The sequence below is a fragment of the Strix aluco genome, chromosome 6 (genome assembly GCF_031877795.1).
Source record: "Strix aluco isolate bStrAlu1 chromosome 6, bStrAlu1.hap1, whole genome shotgun sequence".
NCBI lineage: Eukaryota > Metazoa > Chordata > Aves > Strigiformes > Strigidae > Strix > Strix aluco.
The window spans coordinates 35,554,967-35,578,034 of NC_133936.1; the positions used below are offsets into that span (position 1 = coordinate 35,554,967).

Here is a 23,068-nt window from a genome sequence, read left to right on the forward strand (position 1 = left end):
AAATTTCCTTTGTTAAAGCTTTCAGCCAAAATAGATCCACCCATCTACAAGACTGGGGATGTGAAAAGCATAGTTGCTCTTTTGTACATGTAAAAAGTTGTGTCAATTCTTTATTTTCTGTTTTCTTTTTATTTTACAAGTAGCTCCTGAGTTTGCATGCTTTGGAGTCAGCTTGAATTGTGTTCTTCTTTCATTCAGTGCTCATATAGAGATGTTTTGAAGAAAGCCAGTCTTTAAAACCCCCGGATCACTTGTTACAGAAGTTTTAACTCCACAATTAGTAAGATATAGCTTACAGAAAGTTGTTTATAGCAAGATTAGTTTTGTCTTCAGAGTAGACTTTGCAGCAAAGGAGTATGAAGCTATGTGATGAACAAGTAGGAAAGAAGAAGAATTACAGAGCTGCTCTCTGGTCTGTGTACTGAATGAGGCATGGACCTAATGAGACATAAGAAAGCAGCATATGCTTTGTCATTAGATACCTATCCCAATACCTGCACAGAGAGGATAAAGAAAGGGTTACACAGGCAACCTTAATTCCATCATTTCATAGTGTTTGTCTGCTTAATTTAGAAACGTCCATGGTTTCTGAACGGAGATTTGCGTGAGCAATAAGCATAGATCACTTATACACCTATAAATGATGCACGTGGTATTTTACACACTATTTAGAGACAGAGAGAGAGATGGAATGTTCCCCAACTTCTATTCAAGGAATATGGATGCCTCATGATATAGCAGAGAGGTAATGTGAGAACCTGAGTGCCTCCCCTTCAAGATAGTCCCTTCTAAATACCCCCACGTCTTCCCTTCGGAGCCCCCTTGCATTTGCCCTGTGGGGCACATCCAACATGCATTCAGGTGAGAATGGGTGGATGTTCTGTTCAGCAACAAAAACTTTGTAAACTACAAGAAGCAACTCTGCTTTTTTTCCCCCTCATTTCCCTGCACATTTGTACTACAGGAACCTTGACAAACTCAAGATTTAAGTCTGAATAATGCTATTAAACTTTAATAAAGTCTGAATATCTATGTATGTATTAAAGTCTGAATAATGCTATTAAACACAACTTACCATGCTGAATGCAGCATGGTAAGTTGTGTTTAATAGCCACTGTGACTTTACAGATGGTGATTCATCTCATCTATGTGACTGGTCAAGATTTATTACTACAAGATACAGGAAAATGCAACTTTGAAGGATTGGAAGTAGCAAGACTCCCCTTCATAAGTATGTCTCCAACAAAAATGGAAGCAGAGTAAACAATTTTTTGAAAATACTAGACAAAGGAGAATATCATGGGGAACTCCCTCAATTTCAAGAAGGGTAAAGAGCCTGGTAAAGTACACTGAGTTTTTTTGAAAACTTACTAGTGTTTCCTTGAAATATATGTTTAGTGGAAATTTTACATAACCTGCCTTCTAAGCAAGTGTTTCTTTTGCTGCTCAGGTGGCCCTCATTGAAATCGAGAGGATATTCTTTAGAGTGTAAGGCTAAGAGGCCACGAGGATGAGAACGATATAAACGCTTATATATTAATCAAAGCACAACCTGCCTGTGGGCCAGGAATCCCAACTTAGACAGCTCTGAGCAATCAGCAATTCTGCATTTGTCATCACAACTGTTTTTACTGCCATTTGATCAGTGCCACATGAGTACTGACTAGATAATTCTTGGAGTGGACTTTCAATCACCTAACCAATTAATTTTGCAGAGAGGACAGTAATAGAATCAAATGCATTAATTGGATGTCAATCTGGAGATAGTATTTCATTTTCAAATTCTCCTTCTTTTTGAATATTGTTTTAGCTCTCTTCATTGACAGGCTTTAAGTGGATTTGGGAGAAGGAAGCTTAAACTCACCTCAGGATCTTCACAGCAGTGTTGAAAAGGTACCATACTGCCCATAACGGCTGTTCCCAGAACTGACATACAGGCCATTTTGTGATCTGACACCCTCGTCTTCTGCCAAATAACTGCCTGAAACAAATGGCACAGAGTCAAATTTTTGACATTATATTTGTTGAACTCAAGTCATGTCTATGAACATGCATATGCAACTGCACACATACTGTATATGTAACATTCTGTACTTTGACCCTCTTACATTCACAACTTTCAGTGTTAACACACACACGATATGGTACTTTTTGGCATGTCTTCTCGTATTGTATTACTTATTTAGACTCGTAGCGATTGGAAAATTAAGCAACGCTTGTATTTATGGATGTTACACAGCTAATCTGGACTTCTACACCTGAAGCAATTGTTAAAAACAAATCAATAAAAATACTACTTCTTCTCTTAAATATATAGCAGTAGGCTTTGTGTTTTTACCAAGTAAATAAATTGAAGGTTTATGACATGTCTCTGGCATGGTGGTCAACATTTGAAGGCAGACACTGCAACACTTTTGATACTTATACTGAAGAGGCAGGCTGTTTTGCTAGAAATCAAGCTATTAGATGTCCATTCATAGCTCTTAACCTGATACTCCAGGTCTATGACAAGCCTGCTATTTAGAAAGGAAAGAAGTTCTAAGGAAGTATAAGGAAAGCAGCTGCTTGTCTAATGAAAACTTTCTAAGTTAAAAGGATATTAGCTACATATCTTCCAGTACTATTGCAAAGATTTAATAAATACAGCAAGGCAGTATGAACTGCAACTTGCATCAGAAGTTAACCTGTCAAGTCCACTTACATATACAGAAAGTATCAGCTACTCTGGGAGGTGAAACTTTGTCTCTCACTAATGAGAAGTCCTACACTAAACAGACACAAATTTAACTCTGAATCTGCTGACTTTTATTGCTGTGTATCAACAAGAAAAATATTTTGCTTAGTTGGCTTTCTGCTTCTAGGCAACTGAGACTGCTAGAGTCAGATCCACTTTATATCTATTTCTGTCACTGTTGGCTGACTGAGTGTATTTCAATGTGCAACATTCAAACACAAAAGGAAAAAAAATGCAGCAAGTTGCATTTTAAATCTGATGTTACATTGCTGTTTAAAATTGATGTTTTAAGTAGGTGCTAGGTGTCCAGTAAATTCAAAACGAGTTCACAGTATTCTGGTACAGGATGTTATGTGAAAGCATGGTAAGCGAACAAAGAATACACACTCACCAATCTCAAGAAATGCAATACATAGCCTTAAAATTCCACCTGTCCAGTGGAATATTTGCTGGCCTTGAGGGGTGAATTCCACAGAAGAACACGGTGCTCCTGTAAAACGATATTCCTTTCCTCCAGGACAGGTGGAATTGTAAAGCTTTGAGACTGTTGAGCCTAAAACTATTCCCCAAATCTTTAATTTTGCATTTCCATGTATGCTCTGCAGCATTTGTGAAGTGGGGCTTTTTAGTCCTGGCTGAATCTAGACACCAGCCTGACAGCCCTTTTGTACATGCTGGATAACAGCTCAGTCATCCTACAGCCAGAGTGAACCCCTCAAACATAAAGGACAATTTACATTGGGGAGGGCAGCAAATACAAAAAGGGGAGAAGGATAAACAAGCAAGCAGAGACATGGGCTGGGTGTCCACAGCTCTGGCAGGAAGAGTGCCCACTGTCCTTTGGCAGCAGGCAGCGGCAAAGGATAGCTTGGGGCTGCCCAAAGCATGCTGCCTCTCAGCCTCTCTCCTCTACACCTGCTGTAAATCTCCTCAAAGACATTTCAGAGTGACGAAAGAATTTGTCCTCTTCTTTAGAGCTCCTCTTATAAAACATATCCTGTACTGCTTCTATTTTAAAATTGATTACTTAAAATGGAAACACAAAGTGCCAAGCAATTTTTTCTTTACTGGATATATTTTAAATTAAATGCATGTGACCAACCTGAGAAAGACACTTGTTACATGACTAACGTAAACATCATGCTGTTTATTTTGGGTTACTAGTGTGATGCCACAGGTACAGATATAAATCTTAGCTGCTGATTAATGCAAGGTTATTACACTGCTTGACCTGCTGAATAGCTGAAACTCGGGACTGGGAAAGATCACTTCAGTAAGGTGGTTTTAAGAAAGCTGTGGAAAATGACAACTTATTAAACGCAAACTTAATAAAAGTAGATATTGTTAATAAGTTCAGGGGTATTTTTTAACTAGTCATACATTTATCAAATATTAATACTCAGAACTACAGACAGAAGTTTAGGGGTAGGTTAAATTAAAGCCTACATACTAAAGAGGCCAGGCCACTCTTAAATTTGTATACTATATAAACACAGAATGGACTGTATGTTCATTTTTAGCCCTGACTGCACATTATGAAGCAACATCGGAATAGCTGATAATCTAAAGAAAATTATTTTTCTAGACTCTCCAGACGTATCAACAGGCATTAAAAAGTCCACAAAGAAACAATTCCTGTTCCATTTAATTTATTTTAGAAAGTGCCTGTTTCGATGAGGTTCCCGCAATACCCTATTTTTTTAACCTTGCTTATACCCTTTAGTTTAGCTAAAAATACACACCCACACACACCCCCCATATTTTTTTTCTAGGTCATATAAAGCGGGTGTCCAGGATGAGCCAAGGAAGAATCTGACTCTAGTCAGTATGATGACACTGCAGAAACAGCCTACTCAAAGATATATTATTACATATGGCCCATCTTAGGTTTTGCTAGAGCTAGTCAAATATATCCCACCTCCCTCCCTGTTTCATTGAAGGGGACTACATGATCTAGATCTTACAAAATGTCATAAGGTATATAAAATGTACTGCACATATATGGAAGATAAATATGTGTGTGTATGTCTGTATGTATTTCTCCACCCCTGTCCAGCCCTAGGACATATGCATACACATACTTTTGTGGAGGATGACAACCAACAACGTACATGCACACATGGAGCAGGCATCTCTGTTATTTCAGGATGCATACACATAGCCCAGAAGGATTCCTTGAAAAAATGCGTAAAGAGTGGAGAAAGAATATGCAACCTCTTCCCACTGGGTCCCTGGTATATGGCACCAAGGAGAATAAGAGCTGCTCATTATTTGTCTCCTCAAAGACACCATGGAATGACAGAGAAAAAACACAGCCACTCCTCATCCCTAACTATCCTTCATATTCTAGAACTTAGCAGCCACAATGATTTGCAATCAGAGACAAAAGAAAAATGTTAATTAGAGCTGGGGACTGGATGTTGTTGCTGACTTTGGCTGTTTCAGTGCAATAAGCTAAACAGATTCATATTGTTTATCTCATTACTACATAATGGCAGTAACTTAATGAAGTGGACTTTTAGTACCCAGAAACCATCTATTTTCTTTATTTGTTTTGTGATAATCATGTTATTTATCCTATAATAAAGTTTGAGGGTGTAAAAGTCATCTCAGATCTCACTGCAGATAGTTAACTCTTTGGGCCAGCATGTTCCTTAGCTTTTCTTAAAACCTAGTAGTTTATTAGGCTCCAACATAACTGAAAACATCGCTGCTGACCTGTTAAGAGTATAAAAACAGGAACAAAGCCAGGCAGCAATACCCAAAGTTTGAACTGAGCCCAAGGGAAACAAAAAGACATCACCTTGTACGATGTATATAATCTCTTTTGCTTATGATGCACAGATATCCAGCTGCAAGGGCTGGCACATTCTCTGCAGTGAAGAAAGTCTATCAGCTAAGATCAAGAAGAGATCAAGATAAAGTCTTAACCACATTCTTTAAAAACCCAGCCTTGAAAAGTGTTCATGTTGTTTATCATCTCCATGCCATAACTGGTGTCTTGTTTTAAAGCCAATGGAAAGTTATCTTACTGAAAGAGAGCTCTTACAGAATCTTCCCTTGAAAACAGAAGTCACAGCAGTTTTTCAATTTAGCTTAAAGAAAAACAACACAACTCTCTACATAATCATGATTATTTTCCCCATACATTTTATAGTTGCCCCTGAGGAATCCGTTGTCCATCCATTTCATAAGTGATGGTGAGACAACTACCAGCGGAGGTATGCAATAGGGAAACTTAAGGCACAGTTTTTCCCCTCATCAGATGCAGCTGACATACCTGTCTATCCCATGGGCATCAGACATGACAGCTATCAAGGGGATTTGTTGAAAGACAGTAATGTTCCACAGCCACTGTTCATCCTACAAATTCCAACATGTTTCTTGCTCAGATTTCCCTTTTGTGATACGAGAGCACCCTCTCAATGAAAAGGCTTTCTTGAGCATCATGCAGGGGAGAAATACTTGGATTTGGGAGCTGCAAGGTAAGTTAGAAGAGGAGCTAACAGATATTACGAGGAGCCAGAGACCTTCATCTGGTAACATGTGTTTTCAGAGCCTTTCAAGAATTACAGACTAGAGAGAGTTGTAAGTTTTTTGGCTGCTTTAACCACACACGTTCAGCTGTGGGTGTTTAGAGAAACTCCACTTCCACAGCAGAAGAAAAAAAAATAAAAGTTCCCAAACAATTAAACTACTATCAAAAAACACACTCTCTAATCCTAAACTGTCATTTACAGGATGTACATCAACACAGTGAATTCTGTTTAAATAAAGGGAGGTTTAAAAGTGTTTTGCAAAAGAGTACTTAACAAAAATAACATGCCTAACTTTCACAAAGTACACTGGTAAGGAAGAGGGAAAAATCCCAGGCAGCTTTGGAAATATCCTTTTTCTGCTAACATTTAAGAATACGAAGTGAGTGCAAAAGCCTTGCAAGAGCTAAAGGCACATCTCAGATTCTGCAACACACACTGCATATGTGAAACAGTAATTGTTTTGAGATTTCAGACATATACTGTGCTGTCATTTGAAAAAAGTGATGGATGAGAAACTGGAAACCTCAAGGAATTAGTAATAGGATATAAAGCATTTCACCTCTAGGTCACCAGTTCAAATTCAACCAGGTTGGTAGTGACCAAAAGTAGTTACCATCTGGCAGCTGTTCTCTGGCTGATGTAAATTGAGTGGAGGTTCTCAGCGCATTTCCTAGTGGACAGGTGTCCTCAGCACAAAAACCACCATAATTAACTCTCTGTTTGGCTTTCTCAGCAAAGCCACTGAACAACGAATGGAAGTAAAGACTGAGCTATATTCCAGGTCAGCATGAAAGCATGTTGGCTGCAGAGCACTGCAGATTCTTAATCATAATTCCTCTTTATATTTTAAGACACGCAGATTAGGGAAGGACTTAATTTATCATCATTACATTAAACTGAGTAGCCTTTCCAACTCAAGAAAGAGCTTATGTGCTGCTGTTTCTGCTCAATGCAGATTTTTTTTCAACATGCAGCTACAGTAGAACTTGGAAGCACAATGAAAGAAAGCAAAATATAATCCCATTATGAAAAAATGATAAATTTACCCTAACGCACTTACCTCCATCTCAAAAAACCCACACTTATTACAGAGGACTCAGACACAGAAAACAAACTGGTTTTGGACTATTGGATACAGACTGTAGGTTGAGATTATCCAATTTTGGAAATAAGAGGAGAATTACTGTAAAGAAAAAAAAAAATGAAGATGGTATCCTTTAGGTCAACATGAACCACAACCACAAAGGGGGTTTGGGGAAGAATACCACCCACAGTTATAATAATAGCTTTAAAGTGGACCTCTTGCATCCAGAAATTCTGAGCCATGACTCTCTCAAGAAACAAACAAGACATAGTTCTAGGCAGAACTGGGTGTGAACAAGGCTTCAAAATATTATGCACAAAAAAAACGCTGGAAAAAAACATTCCCCTATGCAGATTTTTGCTAAACAGGAACTGGAAAATTTATTGAGTCTACTTATGGCCCACCTGTGCTTTGCACAAGACATGGGACCAGTTGTGTATGGTATGACCTGCTGATAGGCATCACCTAAACCACCTGTTGCCATAATTTGTTTAGCCCTATTATATCTGAAATTGTTAAAACAGGTATAGTTATTGGGTATCTGCTCTCATTTTGGTGTTTCTGGAAGAAAGGCAACTAGAACAGAAATAAGTATTCTGTATCATCAGCCTTTCCACACACAAAGGCGCTTCTTGAACATCAGTGGCTTGTAAGACTGAGTCAAGGGCTACTGGTGTTAAACAGTGAAGAGTGTGAAAACTGTTGTTCCAGGAAAGAGACCTACACCACCTCAGGAAAAATACAGCCAGAGCTCATAGGTGTCTAGAACATGGCATTTCAGGCTGAAGAGTTTGATGCGGTTTAAGCGGTAGCTGACTTTGGAATGTTCTTAGCACGCCTTCAGATAATGTTAACTTTAAATATACTTGCTGAATACTCATGTAAATTATTTCCATTTGGCTGTCTCATTATTCAATATGCTTTCAAGGAACATGGTGATGAAAGAAGAAAAATACCTCTTTCTAACATAACCATACTGGCAAGAGGATCAACATTATCAGTATTCAAAGAATGTCTTGGCAGGATAAACCTTCATAAAAAGAAGGAGCACTAGCTAATCCAAGTTGTCAAAATAGCAATAGTATTTCAAGGCTTGATCTGCAAAGTGATTCATTATTTATTGCTAATGCAAACAAAACATTCTGAGCAGAAAGAGCAACTAAGTATTTCCTAGCTACAATAAACGAACCCTAGGATGACTGATAAAAGGGTATCTATTTTCTTACTTACTAAAAAACGACCTAAAGGTAGGAAGAGCATTGTGGCTCTTCACAGAAATCAGACACCTAACGGTAATATTTTCCAAACTAACACAGATAAGAAATGTGGCACAACAACAGGAAAAATTTCTGAAAATTTCATTCAGAAACACAAGACATACACCTTTAAAAACAAACAGTAGAACGAGAACATGCAATGTAGTGTGCATCCTAAAAACATATATATATATTCAACAGCTCAGTAAGAGGCCTGACTTGCCAAAATAAGTTTCTGCTAGAATCAGTTAGGCAACCATTTTCAGATGCCTACGCTCAGACACTTCTATGAATGTTTCAGCCTCCTTACATTTTTCCCCTGTAAAGCTAGGGCTATGCTTTCTTCCATTCTTCTTTAATTGCTTATAAAATACAGGACTTTAAAGACTGTCTTTGTGGGGATTTTATTTGTGACGTTTTTTTTAATGATTTGGTTTTGTCATTTATTTTGAAGATTTCTTTGAAAACTTTCATTTACACTTCTTTCAGTTACCACCCTTTCCATTCTTTTGACCCATCTTTCCTCGTCCTCTTCTGTAATACCTCATCTCTGCTACCTTCTTGCTCTTTTAAGCCTTGGAACCTGATCTTACTCCTGACGTGTATCTTCTTCCATTGCAACAGAAAGTATTGGCTCAGCCCCAAGAATTTGGGATTCTAGGAACTCCTCTGAATAATTGCACATACAATTTTTAAAAACTAATATATAATCTATGAGCTACATGAAAAATAAAGCCATTCTAAGAAGTTGATTCTTTCTCCTAGTACATTTCAAACAGAAATATAACAGCCACCACAAAAAAAAAAAAAAAATACAGACAACCCTATTCAGTGGAGTATTATTCTAGTACTGATATACTGTAGAATCACTATCAGAAAAAACCCTTCTGATCTGAATTAGTAATTTTAGTGACAATAATACTTAGCATGCGAAGTAAAAAGAACTTATGAAAATCACGTTCTGTGATATTATGGTAAAACAGAAGCACACAGATCTGCTGAAAGTTGTTATGCATTGGAATTTCAGAATTTCAAATTTCTTAAAAGGTATGATGCAATAGGTAATTTCTTATTTTTCAAAGAATGACAACAGCAGTAGAAACATGGGCATCTGCATTCAAAGTTTTTTAACATTTTCAGACTATTTCAAACCATTTACACATGCACAGAGACAGACTATACCTTCTGCAGGATTTCTTAAGACTTTAATTCTCCCTGCTCAGCAACAGCTACTGAGCGACCTCTCGTGTTGAAACATTTGAGCAGTTTGTTTTCTTTTTTTCTAACTAAATTAAATGAACATAAGGTTGGCAGTGCATAATGAAGATCCTAAAAAATCAGCACCATCTCTGTCATTATAATGAATAATTCTGCCTGCAGATAGCATTTGTACTGATTATTTTACCCACTCAAGTTGTATATTGAAGAATTTACCTCTGTAGCTAATAGGATAGGTAGTCAAAACCAACATGCAATAGCTACTTATCACACCACTCTCTACACCATTTTTGCAGTAAGTATGTGAAAAAAACATGTGATCAACTTCTGGCACATTATTGACATTGTATTAAAACAAGCAGAGAAAAAAGAAAACCAAGATATGTTATAGTCTAATCAAAGGGGATGAAATCGAAATACTATTAAAAAAAAAAATCTTTTGCAACTTGTCAGAGAGAAAAAAAAACACCAAGAAGAAGTTAGTTTTTCTGTGAACCACTGCTAGATATGTCAAGGAGCTTAAAAATCTAAGAAGTTCACACCCCTGAGATCTCTGGTTTCAAACTTTCTGTAGTCCCAATGAAGTAAGACTGAGAGTAGCTACACTTTCTCAGCTTTGGAATACTAATTCTGTAGCCACAAGGTTGGCTTTTTTTTTTTCAGGGTATCTACACTTTGATATTTAGACATACATAAATATAATCAGATCATGTTCTACAGTTCCAGAAAAGGATGGGCAATCTGTTGTCATTTCAAGAAAGCACAGTGCCATTCATCATTCCCACTGAAAAGGAACTGAAGTGTGAATGCTTGGTTAATAGAATAACTGATTGAAATTGATCAATGAGCAGGCCAAATAGCAAGATCAATAAACAAAATTATTTTAGAACAGAAAAAGAATTGCTGAGGGATCTGGCCACGAGATGTCACTCTCTACTTTGTGGCAACTTGGAAATTCATTCGCATAGCTTTCCTCTCAGAGGTGTCAAAAGCAAGAGTACAGCCCATAAAGGTAGCTAGTTAAATTTGGGTCAGGTAAAGAACTGCTCAAGGTGTCATTTCTGTAGCTGTGTTGTATAATTACTGTTCAGTATGCTGTGAAGTCAAAGTAGCCTGCAAGCAGCCTCTGAACCCGTTCCCTCTTGTCTGAACAAAAAACAACTAGCTCAACGAAAGCCTGTTGTTATAACATACGTTACTCTTCCTTACACCAATATAGTAAATTGTTTTGAATTTTTTAGCCTTTTTAAACAAAACCATCATTATGTATTGAGCTCTAAGGACTAATCATACAGCAAGCTATAGTGCTATAGTGTCTGTCCAGATAGCCTAACCAGTCAAGCTTTGAGTTTTTTCAGTTGCCTAAGGTTAACACTTGATCAGGCCCCCTGGCCTAGTAAGGTCTCACTTCTTTGCTCTGCAGAACACCACCACCATCTTTACTAAACACTAGCATATAAAATCATTCTTATACCACTAGCATGTAAAATAATTTTTATACTTCATATATCTAACCAGGCATCTGCTGGAGCAGACCAAAACAATCTGAGCTTTAGAAGTTTAGGCTCAAAATCTGTAACCATCATAAATACACATCTATGAAGGGAAGAAAGAAATGGAAGTCCAAAACAAACCTATGATGAAAGAAAATTCCTAGGAATTAAAGACTTTATGTAAGTACTAGATGAACTGCATAAATTCACCAGAAATTGATCCTTAAGATAGCTGATAGAGAAGAACTCAGTATTACCTTATTATGTGTTAAGGTTATCCTCAGGTCTGGTTTTATGATGCCATACGCTGTCAGTAGATCTTGGACTTTTTTCAGTTCTTCTTTACATTTTCTATTTGTTGAGTAAAATTGCTTTCTTACAGGAAGATTCTTAAACAACTTTAGGACTGTTACTGTAGTACCTGCAAGCAGGTGACAAAAAATAAGGAGAAATTACACTGAAAGCATACCACTGACTGGATGTTGGGAAAACTCCAATTTTACTTGAAGAGACCTGTCTGTATGCTGCTGCATACAAAATAAACCCTAGCACTAAATTAGATTGTATTAGCATGAGAAGAAATATACCAAATCAGTGGTCACCCTCCCCAAAACAGTACCTACAGACCTCAAGAGTCACAACTCCCCTCTTTTAGAGTTATGACTGTAGCACTAACCTTTCTTTTGTACACACTGACAATAGCGAGAATCAGCACTGAATAAAGCTGAAGACTCTTTCAGTGCATATTAAGTTAACTCTCATTAGTAAACTGATTAACAGACTAGAATCTAATCAGACATATCTGGATGCAAAGGAACACTGTGCTCCATTAAGGCCCTTCACAAGCATTTGTTTTAGGGTAGTACCTCATGAGCCAGATACCTCTGTTCAAGGCACAGCACACAGTAAGAGGAGGAATACTCAACTACCAACATAATCACATAAATTCCTAGCCCATAAGGATATTGCAAAGTATTAAATATATGTCACAGAATTCAGTCAGTCATTCAACTATTTTGACAAAAGACAAGGCAATGCAACCCACAGGCTTTCTGGCTTTACTACAGTCTAAATCTTTGGAGTTCCTGGTTAAAATTAGCTAAAATTAAGAGTTCTCAGCTTCAGCTCTTTCTTCAGTATTTGCCCACTGACTAGCCCTCAGCAGCTTCTTCTGGCTTAATGACTCGTGTGGTCAGTTAGCGCTGAGGAGAAAGGGAGCGGGTCGGCAGGCAGCTCCCTGTTGGTGTACGAGCACTGCCAAATATTGACAAGCAGCCAGCCGCTGCAGCTCAGCTGGGAAAAGCTGAGCTTTACTGAAAAGCTGCAACTGCTTCCTCAGGAGCACGCCCTTGTCAGAAGAAAGGAGCACACCTCTTCCGGGAATACACACCGGCTGCAGCGTGTATGCCAGGACGCAGCACGGTCTTAACGGTCCTCGCTGAGCAACAATTAGCTGAGCAGAGCATGAAGCAGAGCAGATGCTACCCCAAACCTACACCATGTCTGAACCACTAAGGCCGCCTCTGAGGTGAGGGCAACCTTTAATCTTTCACACAAACACGCAGAAGGATTTCTAGTGACACACCCTTCCTGCAGGTTAGAAAGAACTGTGACTTTGCCTGGTCCTGCAGCCAAGCTGTTTCCAGCAACTCCTTCATATAGCACCAGGGCAACTCTTCCTGCTTTAAGCAAGGATTTTGCTATGTACAGAAACATTATTTTGGTCCTGAACAAATCTTTTGTATACTTACACAGTAAGTCTGTTTGGACCTGGGGCATTGAATTTTTATAGCTTTTATTTCTGCTGTCAGCTTGAAGAAGTGAGTCAGAGGAGAAACTAGTTTATAATTACATCTAAAGCAACTTCCAAAGCATATTATTTCTTACGATAACAACAACACATTCTCAGCTGACAGACATAAGGCAAGAAATGTTTACAGCTGCAAAGATTTCATACTCAGCCTTCAAGTAGAGAACAGGTATTTCAACATCAAATAGAGCCTCAGAGAAATGTCACAGCACAACACCAGAACAGTGGTATCTTACCTTGTCCAAGATGGGAAGGCTTTTTAGAAGTTATATGCCCATGGCTATCCAAAGCATACTGAGTGCTGAAATCATCAGCAGCTGTCTTTGTTGTGATCAAAACCTGAAAAGAGTGGTTTAAAAAGAAAATTATGTTAATCAAGGATTCACAAAGCTCAGAATGAGTTAGATAAGCTTTGCTACCGCTCTCACTGTTGTTTTAGTCACCACAATCACATTGAACTAGTTTATAAAATTTTTCTTCTACAGGTGTTTCTTACAGTCACAGAAACATTCTGCATTATTACTCATTTTTCCATCCATTTAACTAAAAGCCATGCATTTCTATCACACTAATACACAAAGCATAGCAATCCCTACTACCTACAACACACACTCCCATATCTTCTATTCTAACCCAGGTTAAATAAAAACTAAATCCATCGATAATTTCACATTTTCATCCTTCACAAGAGAAGGCATACTATGACAACTTCTTAAATTCATGTGAGATTCCACAAACATAACAAGTACTATCAAACAAACAGTGTATTATCTTTCCACACCCAAACATATCTAGCAATCAGTAGTAGCATGTTTTGTAAGCTATTAAGGTAATACACAGCTTGGCTTTAGCAAGACCAGTCATAAACCAGAAGTTCAATAAAACTACAGGTCCCTGAGTTCAGGTATCAACATTTTGAACAACTGCACTTTAACCACCTGAAAGCCATAAAGGTTATCACACATACAGAGCTTCAGGATATTTTGGTTTATTTTAGGGCCTCATATGAATCATTCACAGTTCAGCCATGCCTCTAGAGAGAAAAAACCAGTGATTGATTAATTGGAAATGACAGTATTACAGACCTACTTAAGGGCCAATAGTAAAGTACCTCTTAACTAAAACTTCAGGGGGCAGTTTGGGTAGGCAGAATGCAATTAATGCCAAAACTATTTAATTAACATAATTACTGATCCAAGGATTAAAGTAATACCTAGTAAAGTACTTCATACACTCGGGCCACCTCCCATCTCTTATGAAATGTACCACAGAGCTGATTAAAAGCTCAGAACAGATGGCATCCTGCTTTGACAACTCATTAGAAGGAACCAGTGATTGAGGTCTGTCATCATCTGTCTGAACACCAACACTCTTGAAAGCATCTTTGGAAATCTCCATCCAAACACACAACCCACTCCTGCTTAGTGCAATGTGAATGTAGCCTAAGGTACCAGGGAGTCAAGCTCTCTACCATCTCTCCTGCCCTCGACAGTTGACGGTTCCAATTTGACACAGGTATCAGTGTCTTCTTGCAGGTTCTAATCCTTGGCAGACTTAGAAAGAAGAATCCAAAACTTGACCTCGGTGCAGCATGAATACAGAAAGGCACAGCACAATGGAACAGATACATGATGTGCCCTTAATGGCCTGAACACTTTTCAGATGGTTTTGAACAAACTTACTGACTTTCAGTCAACAAGTTAAATCCTAAATACCAGTACACTGTCAGTCCTCTTAACTCAAACACATGGATCAAACTCAGATAGGAACCTGCTCGCTGGCCTGTTTACTCATATGGACAACACAGCTTGTGCAATTGCAGTCATATACATGTCAAGGAGCAATATGAAGCCCAGCAAGATCCCATGACTGCTGACCACCTAGAGAACATCAAGGCAGAAATTACTGGAACGGTGGCTATGCGGGCCATCAGTTCCCTGAAAGGATTTCTCGTGGCCACTATCTGCTGTTCCTCATTTTGATTTACCCTAATTCAAGTAGCAAACTCAGCCATACTTTTTGATGTTGTATTTGCTGATAATATGAAAGAAGATAAGCCAGTGTTCTAATGAAATATGTATGTATACATGTATGTGTAAGGAATCATGTATCTATATCCTGATACAAAAGAAAAGGAAACACCAAGCAATCTGTCTCTGACTGAGGAAAATAAAGAGAGCTTTGCTGTGACCAGGGTGACAGGCAGGACTGACACTAACAAGAAAGCCATACTGCTTCCTAACCGTATGACATGACTTCTGGGGAGGAGTGGGGAAAGGCAGCCTACACAAACCAAACTGTTCAGAAAACATATCCCTGGCAGGCCGCTGGAAAAATTTAAAGTCTTTGCACTGATATTTTAATATAACTTTCACAAACACACACACACAAAAATCACAACACGAAAGACTAGACACATTTATAGCGACTGCTCACCTCTGATATGCAGCAAATAGAACCCAAAGCTTCCCCACGGAAACCGTATGTTGTCAACCTTTCGAGGTCCTCAGAAGAGCTTATTTTTGAGGTGTAGTGTTTAATTGCCATAACTGGAACATCGGCAACCTTGATTCCATTGCCATTGTCTCTTACTTCTATTTTGTTAAACCCATAATTCTCCTAAAAAAGAACAAAACATAACGAAGCACTAGAATGGCTGAGCGAATTAAGACACAAGTCTAAAGCAGCTAAGGTTACAGCTTCTAGCCATCCAGATAGAAGTGGGAGTTTTGCTTATTTGGAGAAACTGAGCAACCATTAAATGTCTCTGTTTAAATAAAACAAACCAAAACCCAACTAACATATTAGGAGAGAAGTGGTGGTTTCTCTGTAATTCATACCCTGTGGTTCCAAAATAGCACGTTAATATAAATACAGTAAAATTAAAATGGGAATTAAGTAAATTTTTTAAAAACTATGACCAAACTTTCAAAACTTAAGCTCAGAAAGAGATCTATAGCTGAAAAGCTAAAGACTTTTTCACCCCTTTTCACCTCTCTTACCTATTTGGTATCAATTTTTTTGAAATCACCCTGCATCCAGTAAAGTCAGAAGGCCCTCACTTAGAACCATCTTCAATTTCAGTCTTCATTTACGTGATTTCACTACTTCAGTAGTTTTCCAGTCTCTATATTGTGTCTCAATATACAGAAGCTGAAATTGTAATGGGGGCAAGGCACGAAGGGGGACAAAAATAAGAAACCTTGTTTACAAGGTACAATACTTTACAGAAAGAAGTAAAGGTTCCTAGAGACTCTTTTAAAAAGCAGCTTTTGAGGAAGCAAAGTTCAACCTTTGTGATTTACCTTTACATATATGCAATACATATTTTACTGAATTCTAATTTAAATATGTCATTTCAATAAGCACCAGCATCAACAGGGTAAAACTCTGAAAACCCAGATAATTAGGACAGCTAAAGGAAAGACAGAATTCAGGTTCTACAGCATCTCAAACAGGTGCAGCAACAGAATACTTCCTTCCAGCTACATTATAACCTGCACATGTAAATCGCACCCAAGAGAATCACAAGCCAGGAGGAGAAAGTAATTAGAGCTGCAGGATCACTAACTACACTTCTTTTACAGAAGCACACCCGGCCCTTTGAAAAGATTATGATGTAACATACAGAAAAATGTGCTGTAGTGTATAATACATCTAGGCGACCTTAAAACTGGTTTTGCTTAGAAAGAATATCTTGAAGGAGTGGCTACCACCACTCTTGCTGTACTGAGCATGTGACCATTGCTCACAGAAAGCTGATTAAACAGAACTTTGCTGTCAACAGTTACAAAAAATTATGATGTATTCCTAGGGTTATTTCTCGCAGTAAAACACTAATGCAATTAAAAACAAAAGGAAGGTATCTAAAGATAATATCTATATTCACACATAATCTGCATTAGGAAACACCAAAAGCCTCTGAGGTAGACACAGAACTACATATATTTAATTAACTAATACACAAAAGAACTGTGGGTACATTTCACTTTCCGTATTAATGAATGGTGCTAAAGCTATCTACAGGTGAAAAAACAATGCTTTTGCTAATACTTGAGTCAACCTCCTACTGGGAAGCAAAACAGAACCCAAGCAATACACCTCAACTGAACATAAAAACACACAGGAGATATAAATGGGAAATCTTCTACCCTGCTGCTGTATGCACTAATGAAGGGTTTGAGCATTTTACAACAAACCCCTACTTTCCACTCCAATTTTTACTTCCAGACCACTTAACTGCTTAGGAAAAGAGAGATTTATCTTTTTCAACTTGAATCAAAATGTTACATGAATGATTCTCTATTTCTTTTCTAATATTATTCATTTTTACGTGTACACATTTTACTTAAAATATTTCAGTGCTTAAACTTTGTATTCTGTAACACCTTCCACCATGCTACATGACCTAAATACTTCTGACATCATGATCCCATGACATGTTTAAGCTGCTCTATCAGGACACTGATGCCAAACCATATGGTTCAACTCCCTTTTCTTTTACTCATGACTGCACAGTCCCATCTACGTTTCAGCTACGGCTCTGTTACTCAGAAGAACTCTAAGGTCAATTCAGCTTATTAAACAGACACAAATAATCCACTTTTCTTGCTGGGTTACTTTTCTTTTACATTAGCAAGATGAATGGATCATCAGAGGCCAAAATGTCTATCAATGCCGTGCAGATGGATGTGGGACTTTGCTTTCCAGGCAATGAGATGGATCAGGTGTACACCAGAACCTCAGCCCGAGCTAAAATTCCTCTGAGAAGGTTCCAAGGATTAAAGCTCCCACTTCATGCATCGGAACAAAAAGGGTGCAGAAATGAGTGTCTGCCTTTTACAACAGCCATTTCATATAATAGTAGCAAACCTGTAGCTAAGATCCGTCCTTCTAGATACAGAATGCAAAGACGCTCAATAACATCACCTGTTGGAGTCTGGTCAGCCAAGAAGTTAACAAGAATAAAACACTAGCCAAAGCTTCCCACTACAACGGTTTCTACCTGAGAGCCATTCCTCCTGCAGGTTCACTCCTGTTTGTCTGTCTCCAAAAAAGCCATTCCTGTCTTTGTTCAGGCAAACTGGGTAACAAAGCTGAATGAATCAGCTAGACTTCCTAATCCATTTGGAAAAGGTTAAAACAACAAAACTGCTGCAAGTTTCAGGCAAAGCACATCAAGCTGTAAAATAAAATTTCAAAGATTCCGTTCTCTATTATGCTTTTGAACTAAACCAGAGTTAATGTGGTCATTGAGCTCTACTATGTGGTCAACCTTATTTAAATTTCACGCAATAAAAATAGTAGTTTGATATAAAAATATTCTTATCACAAAAAAATCCCAGGAAAAAAAAAATCCACTGTTTTATTAATATTGCTCTGTACAGTTGTGCAAAGTGCAGGTTTTCTCTTCTCCCCTAGTACCCACAGCAGAACAACCAGCAAATGTTGTTTACTCACTGATAACTTGTGCGAAGCCAGGTTCGTTCATTTCTTTTAGAAATACAGTGGTTTGAATTGGGCTGAACTGACAAAGAATGTAACAGTAGTGAAGATGACCCATGCACTGGAAAGGGTTGAAAATGCTCTTTTTAATTGATTTGGAACCTCTCACTATGGAAACAGCTGGTTATTGCACTGTGAAACCCACGCTGATTAGAGGGCTTTCTCCTCCAGCTGTCTGCACGGCTCTGTATTGGCACTCCAGTAAAAGAGACAAGGTCTGTTCTAACAATTTTTGAAGGTTCCAAAACCTTCTGTTGACTTCTTGCAGTTACTGATCAGCTCACAGGATCTGATTCTGATACCCTTATGCCCAGAACTGTGCACACTCTACTTATTTCAGAGTTACTCATGAAGCAAAATACTAGGCAGTCTAAATATTGAGAAGACAGACGTCATCACAGACCATAGTGAAGACAGCGCATCTTCAGTTCACTTAAGGCAAGCAACAAAGCAGCATGTTCCTTGGCATCTGCAGGAAACCATACTCAGATAGAAACCACTTGAAACTCATTCAGAAAAGAGAACAGTGACATGGACAAAGAAACAAACAGAAACTGAATTGCCCTCCTAATCAAAAGCATTTGTCTAGCACTTAATTTAAGAATAGCTTTCACTGTTATTTGCAGGAAAGGAAGCTGGACGAAATTCTGGATACATCCATCTGTACAGGCTGTAACAACACACTTTGTTACTAAGTAGGAGATACTGCTATGATGCAGCTGTTGACAAAATACTGCAAAACCAGAAATATGCATAGCAGCAAGAGAAGCTTATCAGTCAGCCATTTTACCCAATTTGGAAAAAGCACAAGTTTTATAAGCAATATTTTCTTTTTTTCCAGAAATTATCCTCAAGTGATATGCCAACTTTTTTTTAGCATCTTATAAAAATAAAATGTTAGAAGTAGCCAGAGCTCACCGTGCTAATTAGGGACCATGTAGTAACTTATATTCCAAAAACATCTAGCACAGCCATTGACCTTTTCCATTGCTTCCATTTTCACCTTCCTGACAATATTTTGTAATGAGCATTAAATATGCCAGTCTAGCAGTGAAACTTAAGTCCAACATCTTTTAAAACAAGCTATTAGTGAGAAAAAGTAATTTGTGAGAAAGAAAAAAAGTATTGAAGAAGTTGACAGTTTTTCCCCAAGATATACTCAGGAGCACAAATATGCCTTACTGTTTCAGTGGGGCCTGAAACACATTAAAAGGAAAACAATTTTGGAACATTTTTATTTGAGGTTAAAATATATATCTATAACTATTATTAATACCCTTCTACTTCCCCAAACCCCAATAGCCTAAAAAATACATTTTCAGTGGAACAACTTTCCTTGCATCTTATTTTATGTCCAACTCTTTGTAAGAGAAAGAGGACTTACCAGTTTAATATCAATATTTGTAGCACTGGCATCCAAGGAATTTTCTATCAGCTCCTTCACCACACTGACAACTGATGTAATCACCTGAGAACTTGAAAGGAGACGAATAGTCTCTGCTGACAGCTGTTTCATAGTGGAATAAGATTCAGAGAAGCTGCATAGAAAGATAACAGAAAAAGAACGTAAAAGGCACACTACAAATACAATTTCTAAGTAACTGTTCCACAGCAACTTTTAAATACAGGTGAGACACAACATTACAGCTGAAGAGTAAAATTTTTAAGATAAAGTAGGACCCAGCTTCCTCTGCAGTCAATGGGAGTTTGACTTGTGGAAGAAACAGAACACAGGTCTAGACTAGAAAACACTATTTTAAGTACATTAAACTTCTAACGAAAAACTTTAAGAATTCAGAGATATACTCAGCAAAGCAGTGTATTATCTCATGTTTATATAGTCATCTCCTCTAAATTACTATAACATGTGGTTGTGATCTTGCAATTACAACAGAGCAGACAAACTAGACAGTAACACAGAATGCTAGTCAGAAACATCTTCAGCGAGGATATTTACCCAGCACCAGGCCTAATTCCAGCACTGATGAAAAAAAACCCAGAACTTTTAAATTCTTTATTAATTTTCTTTTACTTCTAAAAACTCCTCACATCATTTTTTCCCCCTACATTTAAAATTTCTGAGCTCAGCACTGCTGTGTTTTGTGTGTATGATTCCCAGTACCTAAAAATTCATGGAAGAAATATGACCTGAAGGTAACTGTTTTGGAATTGAGAAAGAAGTAAGGAGGAAGCACAACAGTGCTGAGGCTAAAGTCATATTCAATGGCAATGTGATCTAACAGCAATAATGAAAAACAAAACAAAACAAACCCAAAAACCTTCTGAATTATAAACCTTGCCCTTCTGATCTGAATTACTGTGTGCCCTCAGGCAGGTCAGTTTATTTCTGTATCTTCCACTTGAAAATGGAGATGCTTCATATTATAAGCAAATATTTATTTTTTTTATCCCTGAAAATACTTACAAAGGATTGTATGATTCCTGCTGCATTATAGAGACACTCTACCACAAAGAGATTGTAAGCGGATCTGCAAATTTTTGCATGCCTTACTGTTTGAGTACCCAAGTAGACACAATTAACCAAACTCCAGGAAAAATCTTTCTCGATCCTTGTAGCCCGACACAAAGAACTCAAACACAGTTTTTCAAGCATATGAGAAAGGGGGTGAGAAAGAGCATTGCTAGACTGTTCTCTGCACCTTAAGAATGGTTCAGACTTGGATTTCTTCTCTCCACAGCAGCACTCTTTATTGGGTTATGTTACATAACATTACTTGCATTGAAACCCAAACAATCCTGGCAGTCCTGGCTTCCTCATCGATTCAGCCCAAGTATCTGGTGGAAAACACAGACTGAACACTCAGCTCTTGTCCCAAGGATATGAGCACATGTGGAGGAATGGAGCAAACCCAGATTTCCTCCTGACACAGTCAGGACACAGCAAGGGACTGCAGCCAACACCCCAGAGCACTGCTATCCCGCAGGCTATAGGCAGCTGATACAACAATTACAGGACACTTCTCTGCCTAGATATCCTCCTAAAGACTGCCACTCTTCAAACATAAAAGACAAAGCAAAAACACAGTTACTTGGGGGGGAAAAAAAAGGAGAGTGGTTTGAAGAGGAAGCAGCATTAAAACTTTTCTAAGAACAGCTACAAAGCTGTTATTTATATTCCAAAGGGAGTTTGCCTTTTAGGTGTGGTAAAAAGATCTGACAAATCAGTTTTCCACCAAACAAACTGGAGGAGCACGGGAAGATGTGTGTTGTTGCAGACGGACCAATATTAATCACGTACACGTGTTCAGAGAGGCAGGTTTCCTCATGCATTCACGCGTTATACAGGATTCCCACGTCAAGTGCTTCATGATTTACTAATGCCAAGCGCTAGATCCGAACTGGATACCTTTATCAAAAGACACTGACTGAGACAAGGGAGGGTCTTAAAAAAGAAACGTTGCAGACCTCAAAGACAAATTTTCGATGAGATGTGACTGATACAGGCGGTGTGGGCCAGGAGCCAGCTCCCGGGGTGCCTTCCCCTTCCCTGGACCCAACCACCCCGTGCAGGGCTGCCCCATTACCACTCGAGCAGCTCAAGCCCCATTCGCTGACTGAATATATTAAAATCCGCGCTCAGGGGGAAGCCACAGTATTTTCTGTGTCTGAGCACTATCACTGCTGCCCCCTAAAATCCTTTTACCCCTCTAAACGAAGTCAGACAGCCCAGCAGCGGCGGCTCCCCAACAGCTGTGATGCTGCACGCCACCGGGTAAAGCGCCAATGAAAACTCCTTAAACTTCATGGTTGCAGCCTCACAGGTTTCTGGCGCAGCACCCAAACCCCCACTCCGACCTTTCTTCGGAGTCCACCAGAACACGTACTCAGGTAATTCCTCAGTTTATGAGAGAAAGAAAAAAAAAAAAAAAAAGAAAAGCTGCAGATAAACCTGCAGGCAGTCCCCCTTGAGTTCACCTAAAACCACACGAACGGTCCCCGGTTCCCGGTTCTGCTTTTCGGTGAGGCAAGGGAGGGCAGCCACGGCCGCGGGGGACGCGCAGCTCCCGCCCCAGCCATCGGACCTCCCTCCCCGGCACGGCACGGCCTGGCCTGGCTTCGGGGGCCGCCGCGCCCCGCCAGGCCCAGGCCCCGGCCCGCGCCCAGGCCCAGGCCCAGGCCCAGGCCCAGGCCCAGGCCCAGGCCCAGGCCCGTCCCGCGCAGCCCGGTAGGGAGCGGCTCCCGCCGCGGTGCCGCCAGCTGTCCGGGGGAAGCAGCGTCCCCGCCCCGGCCGAGGCCCGGGGAGAGGCGGCGGCGTTTCCCGCGGCAGGCGGGCAGCGGCCCCGCGCCGCCCCTCGCCCCGCCGCCCCCCCGCAGACACCCCGGGGCTGCGCTACCTGCGCGTCCGCGGCGCACCAGCTCCCGCCGCCGCCGCCGCTGCCGTGGGCGGTGCGGGCGGCCCGGCCCGGCC

General features: G+C 39.4%; 1 protein-coding gene across 7 annotated transcripts in view; it reads right to left on the reverse strand.

Annotated features, from left to right (window-relative positions):
• PMS1 (PMS1 homolog 1, mismatch repair system component) overlaps positions 1 to 23,058 on the reverse strand; it is a 48,858-nt gene extending 25,800 nt beyond the window's left edge. Inside the window, exons 1-7 of one of the 7 annotated variants that reach the window (XM_074829619.1) lie at positions 21,899 to 21,913; positions 21,300 to 21,435; positions 20,024 to 20,177; positions 15,571 to 15,753; positions 13,371 to 13,473; positions 11,582 to 11,745; positions 1,865 to 1,981 (exon numbers count right to left, since the gene is read on the reverse strand). In XM_074829619.1, the coding sequence (XP_074685720.1) occupies positions 1,865 to 1,981; positions 11,582 to 11,745; positions 13,371 to 13,473; positions 15,571 to 15,753; positions 20,024 to 20,155 (699 nt within the window). In that variant the 5' untranslated portion in view covers positions 20,156 to 20,177; positions 21,300 to 21,435; positions 21,899 to 21,913. Of the gene's footprint in view, positions 1 to 1,864; positions 1,982 to 11,581; positions 11,746 to 13,370; positions 13,474 to 15,570; positions 15,754 to 16,136; positions 16,270 to 20,023; positions 20,178 to 21,299; positions 21,436 to 21,898; positions 22,280 to 22,303; positions 22,763 to 22,994 lie in introns of those variants that run through there. The other 6 variants (XR_012623867.1, XM_074829618.1, XM_074829617.1 and 3 more) reach the window with 6 other exon arrangements.
• Between the last annotated feature and the right edge of the window lie 10 nt (positions 23,059 to 23,068).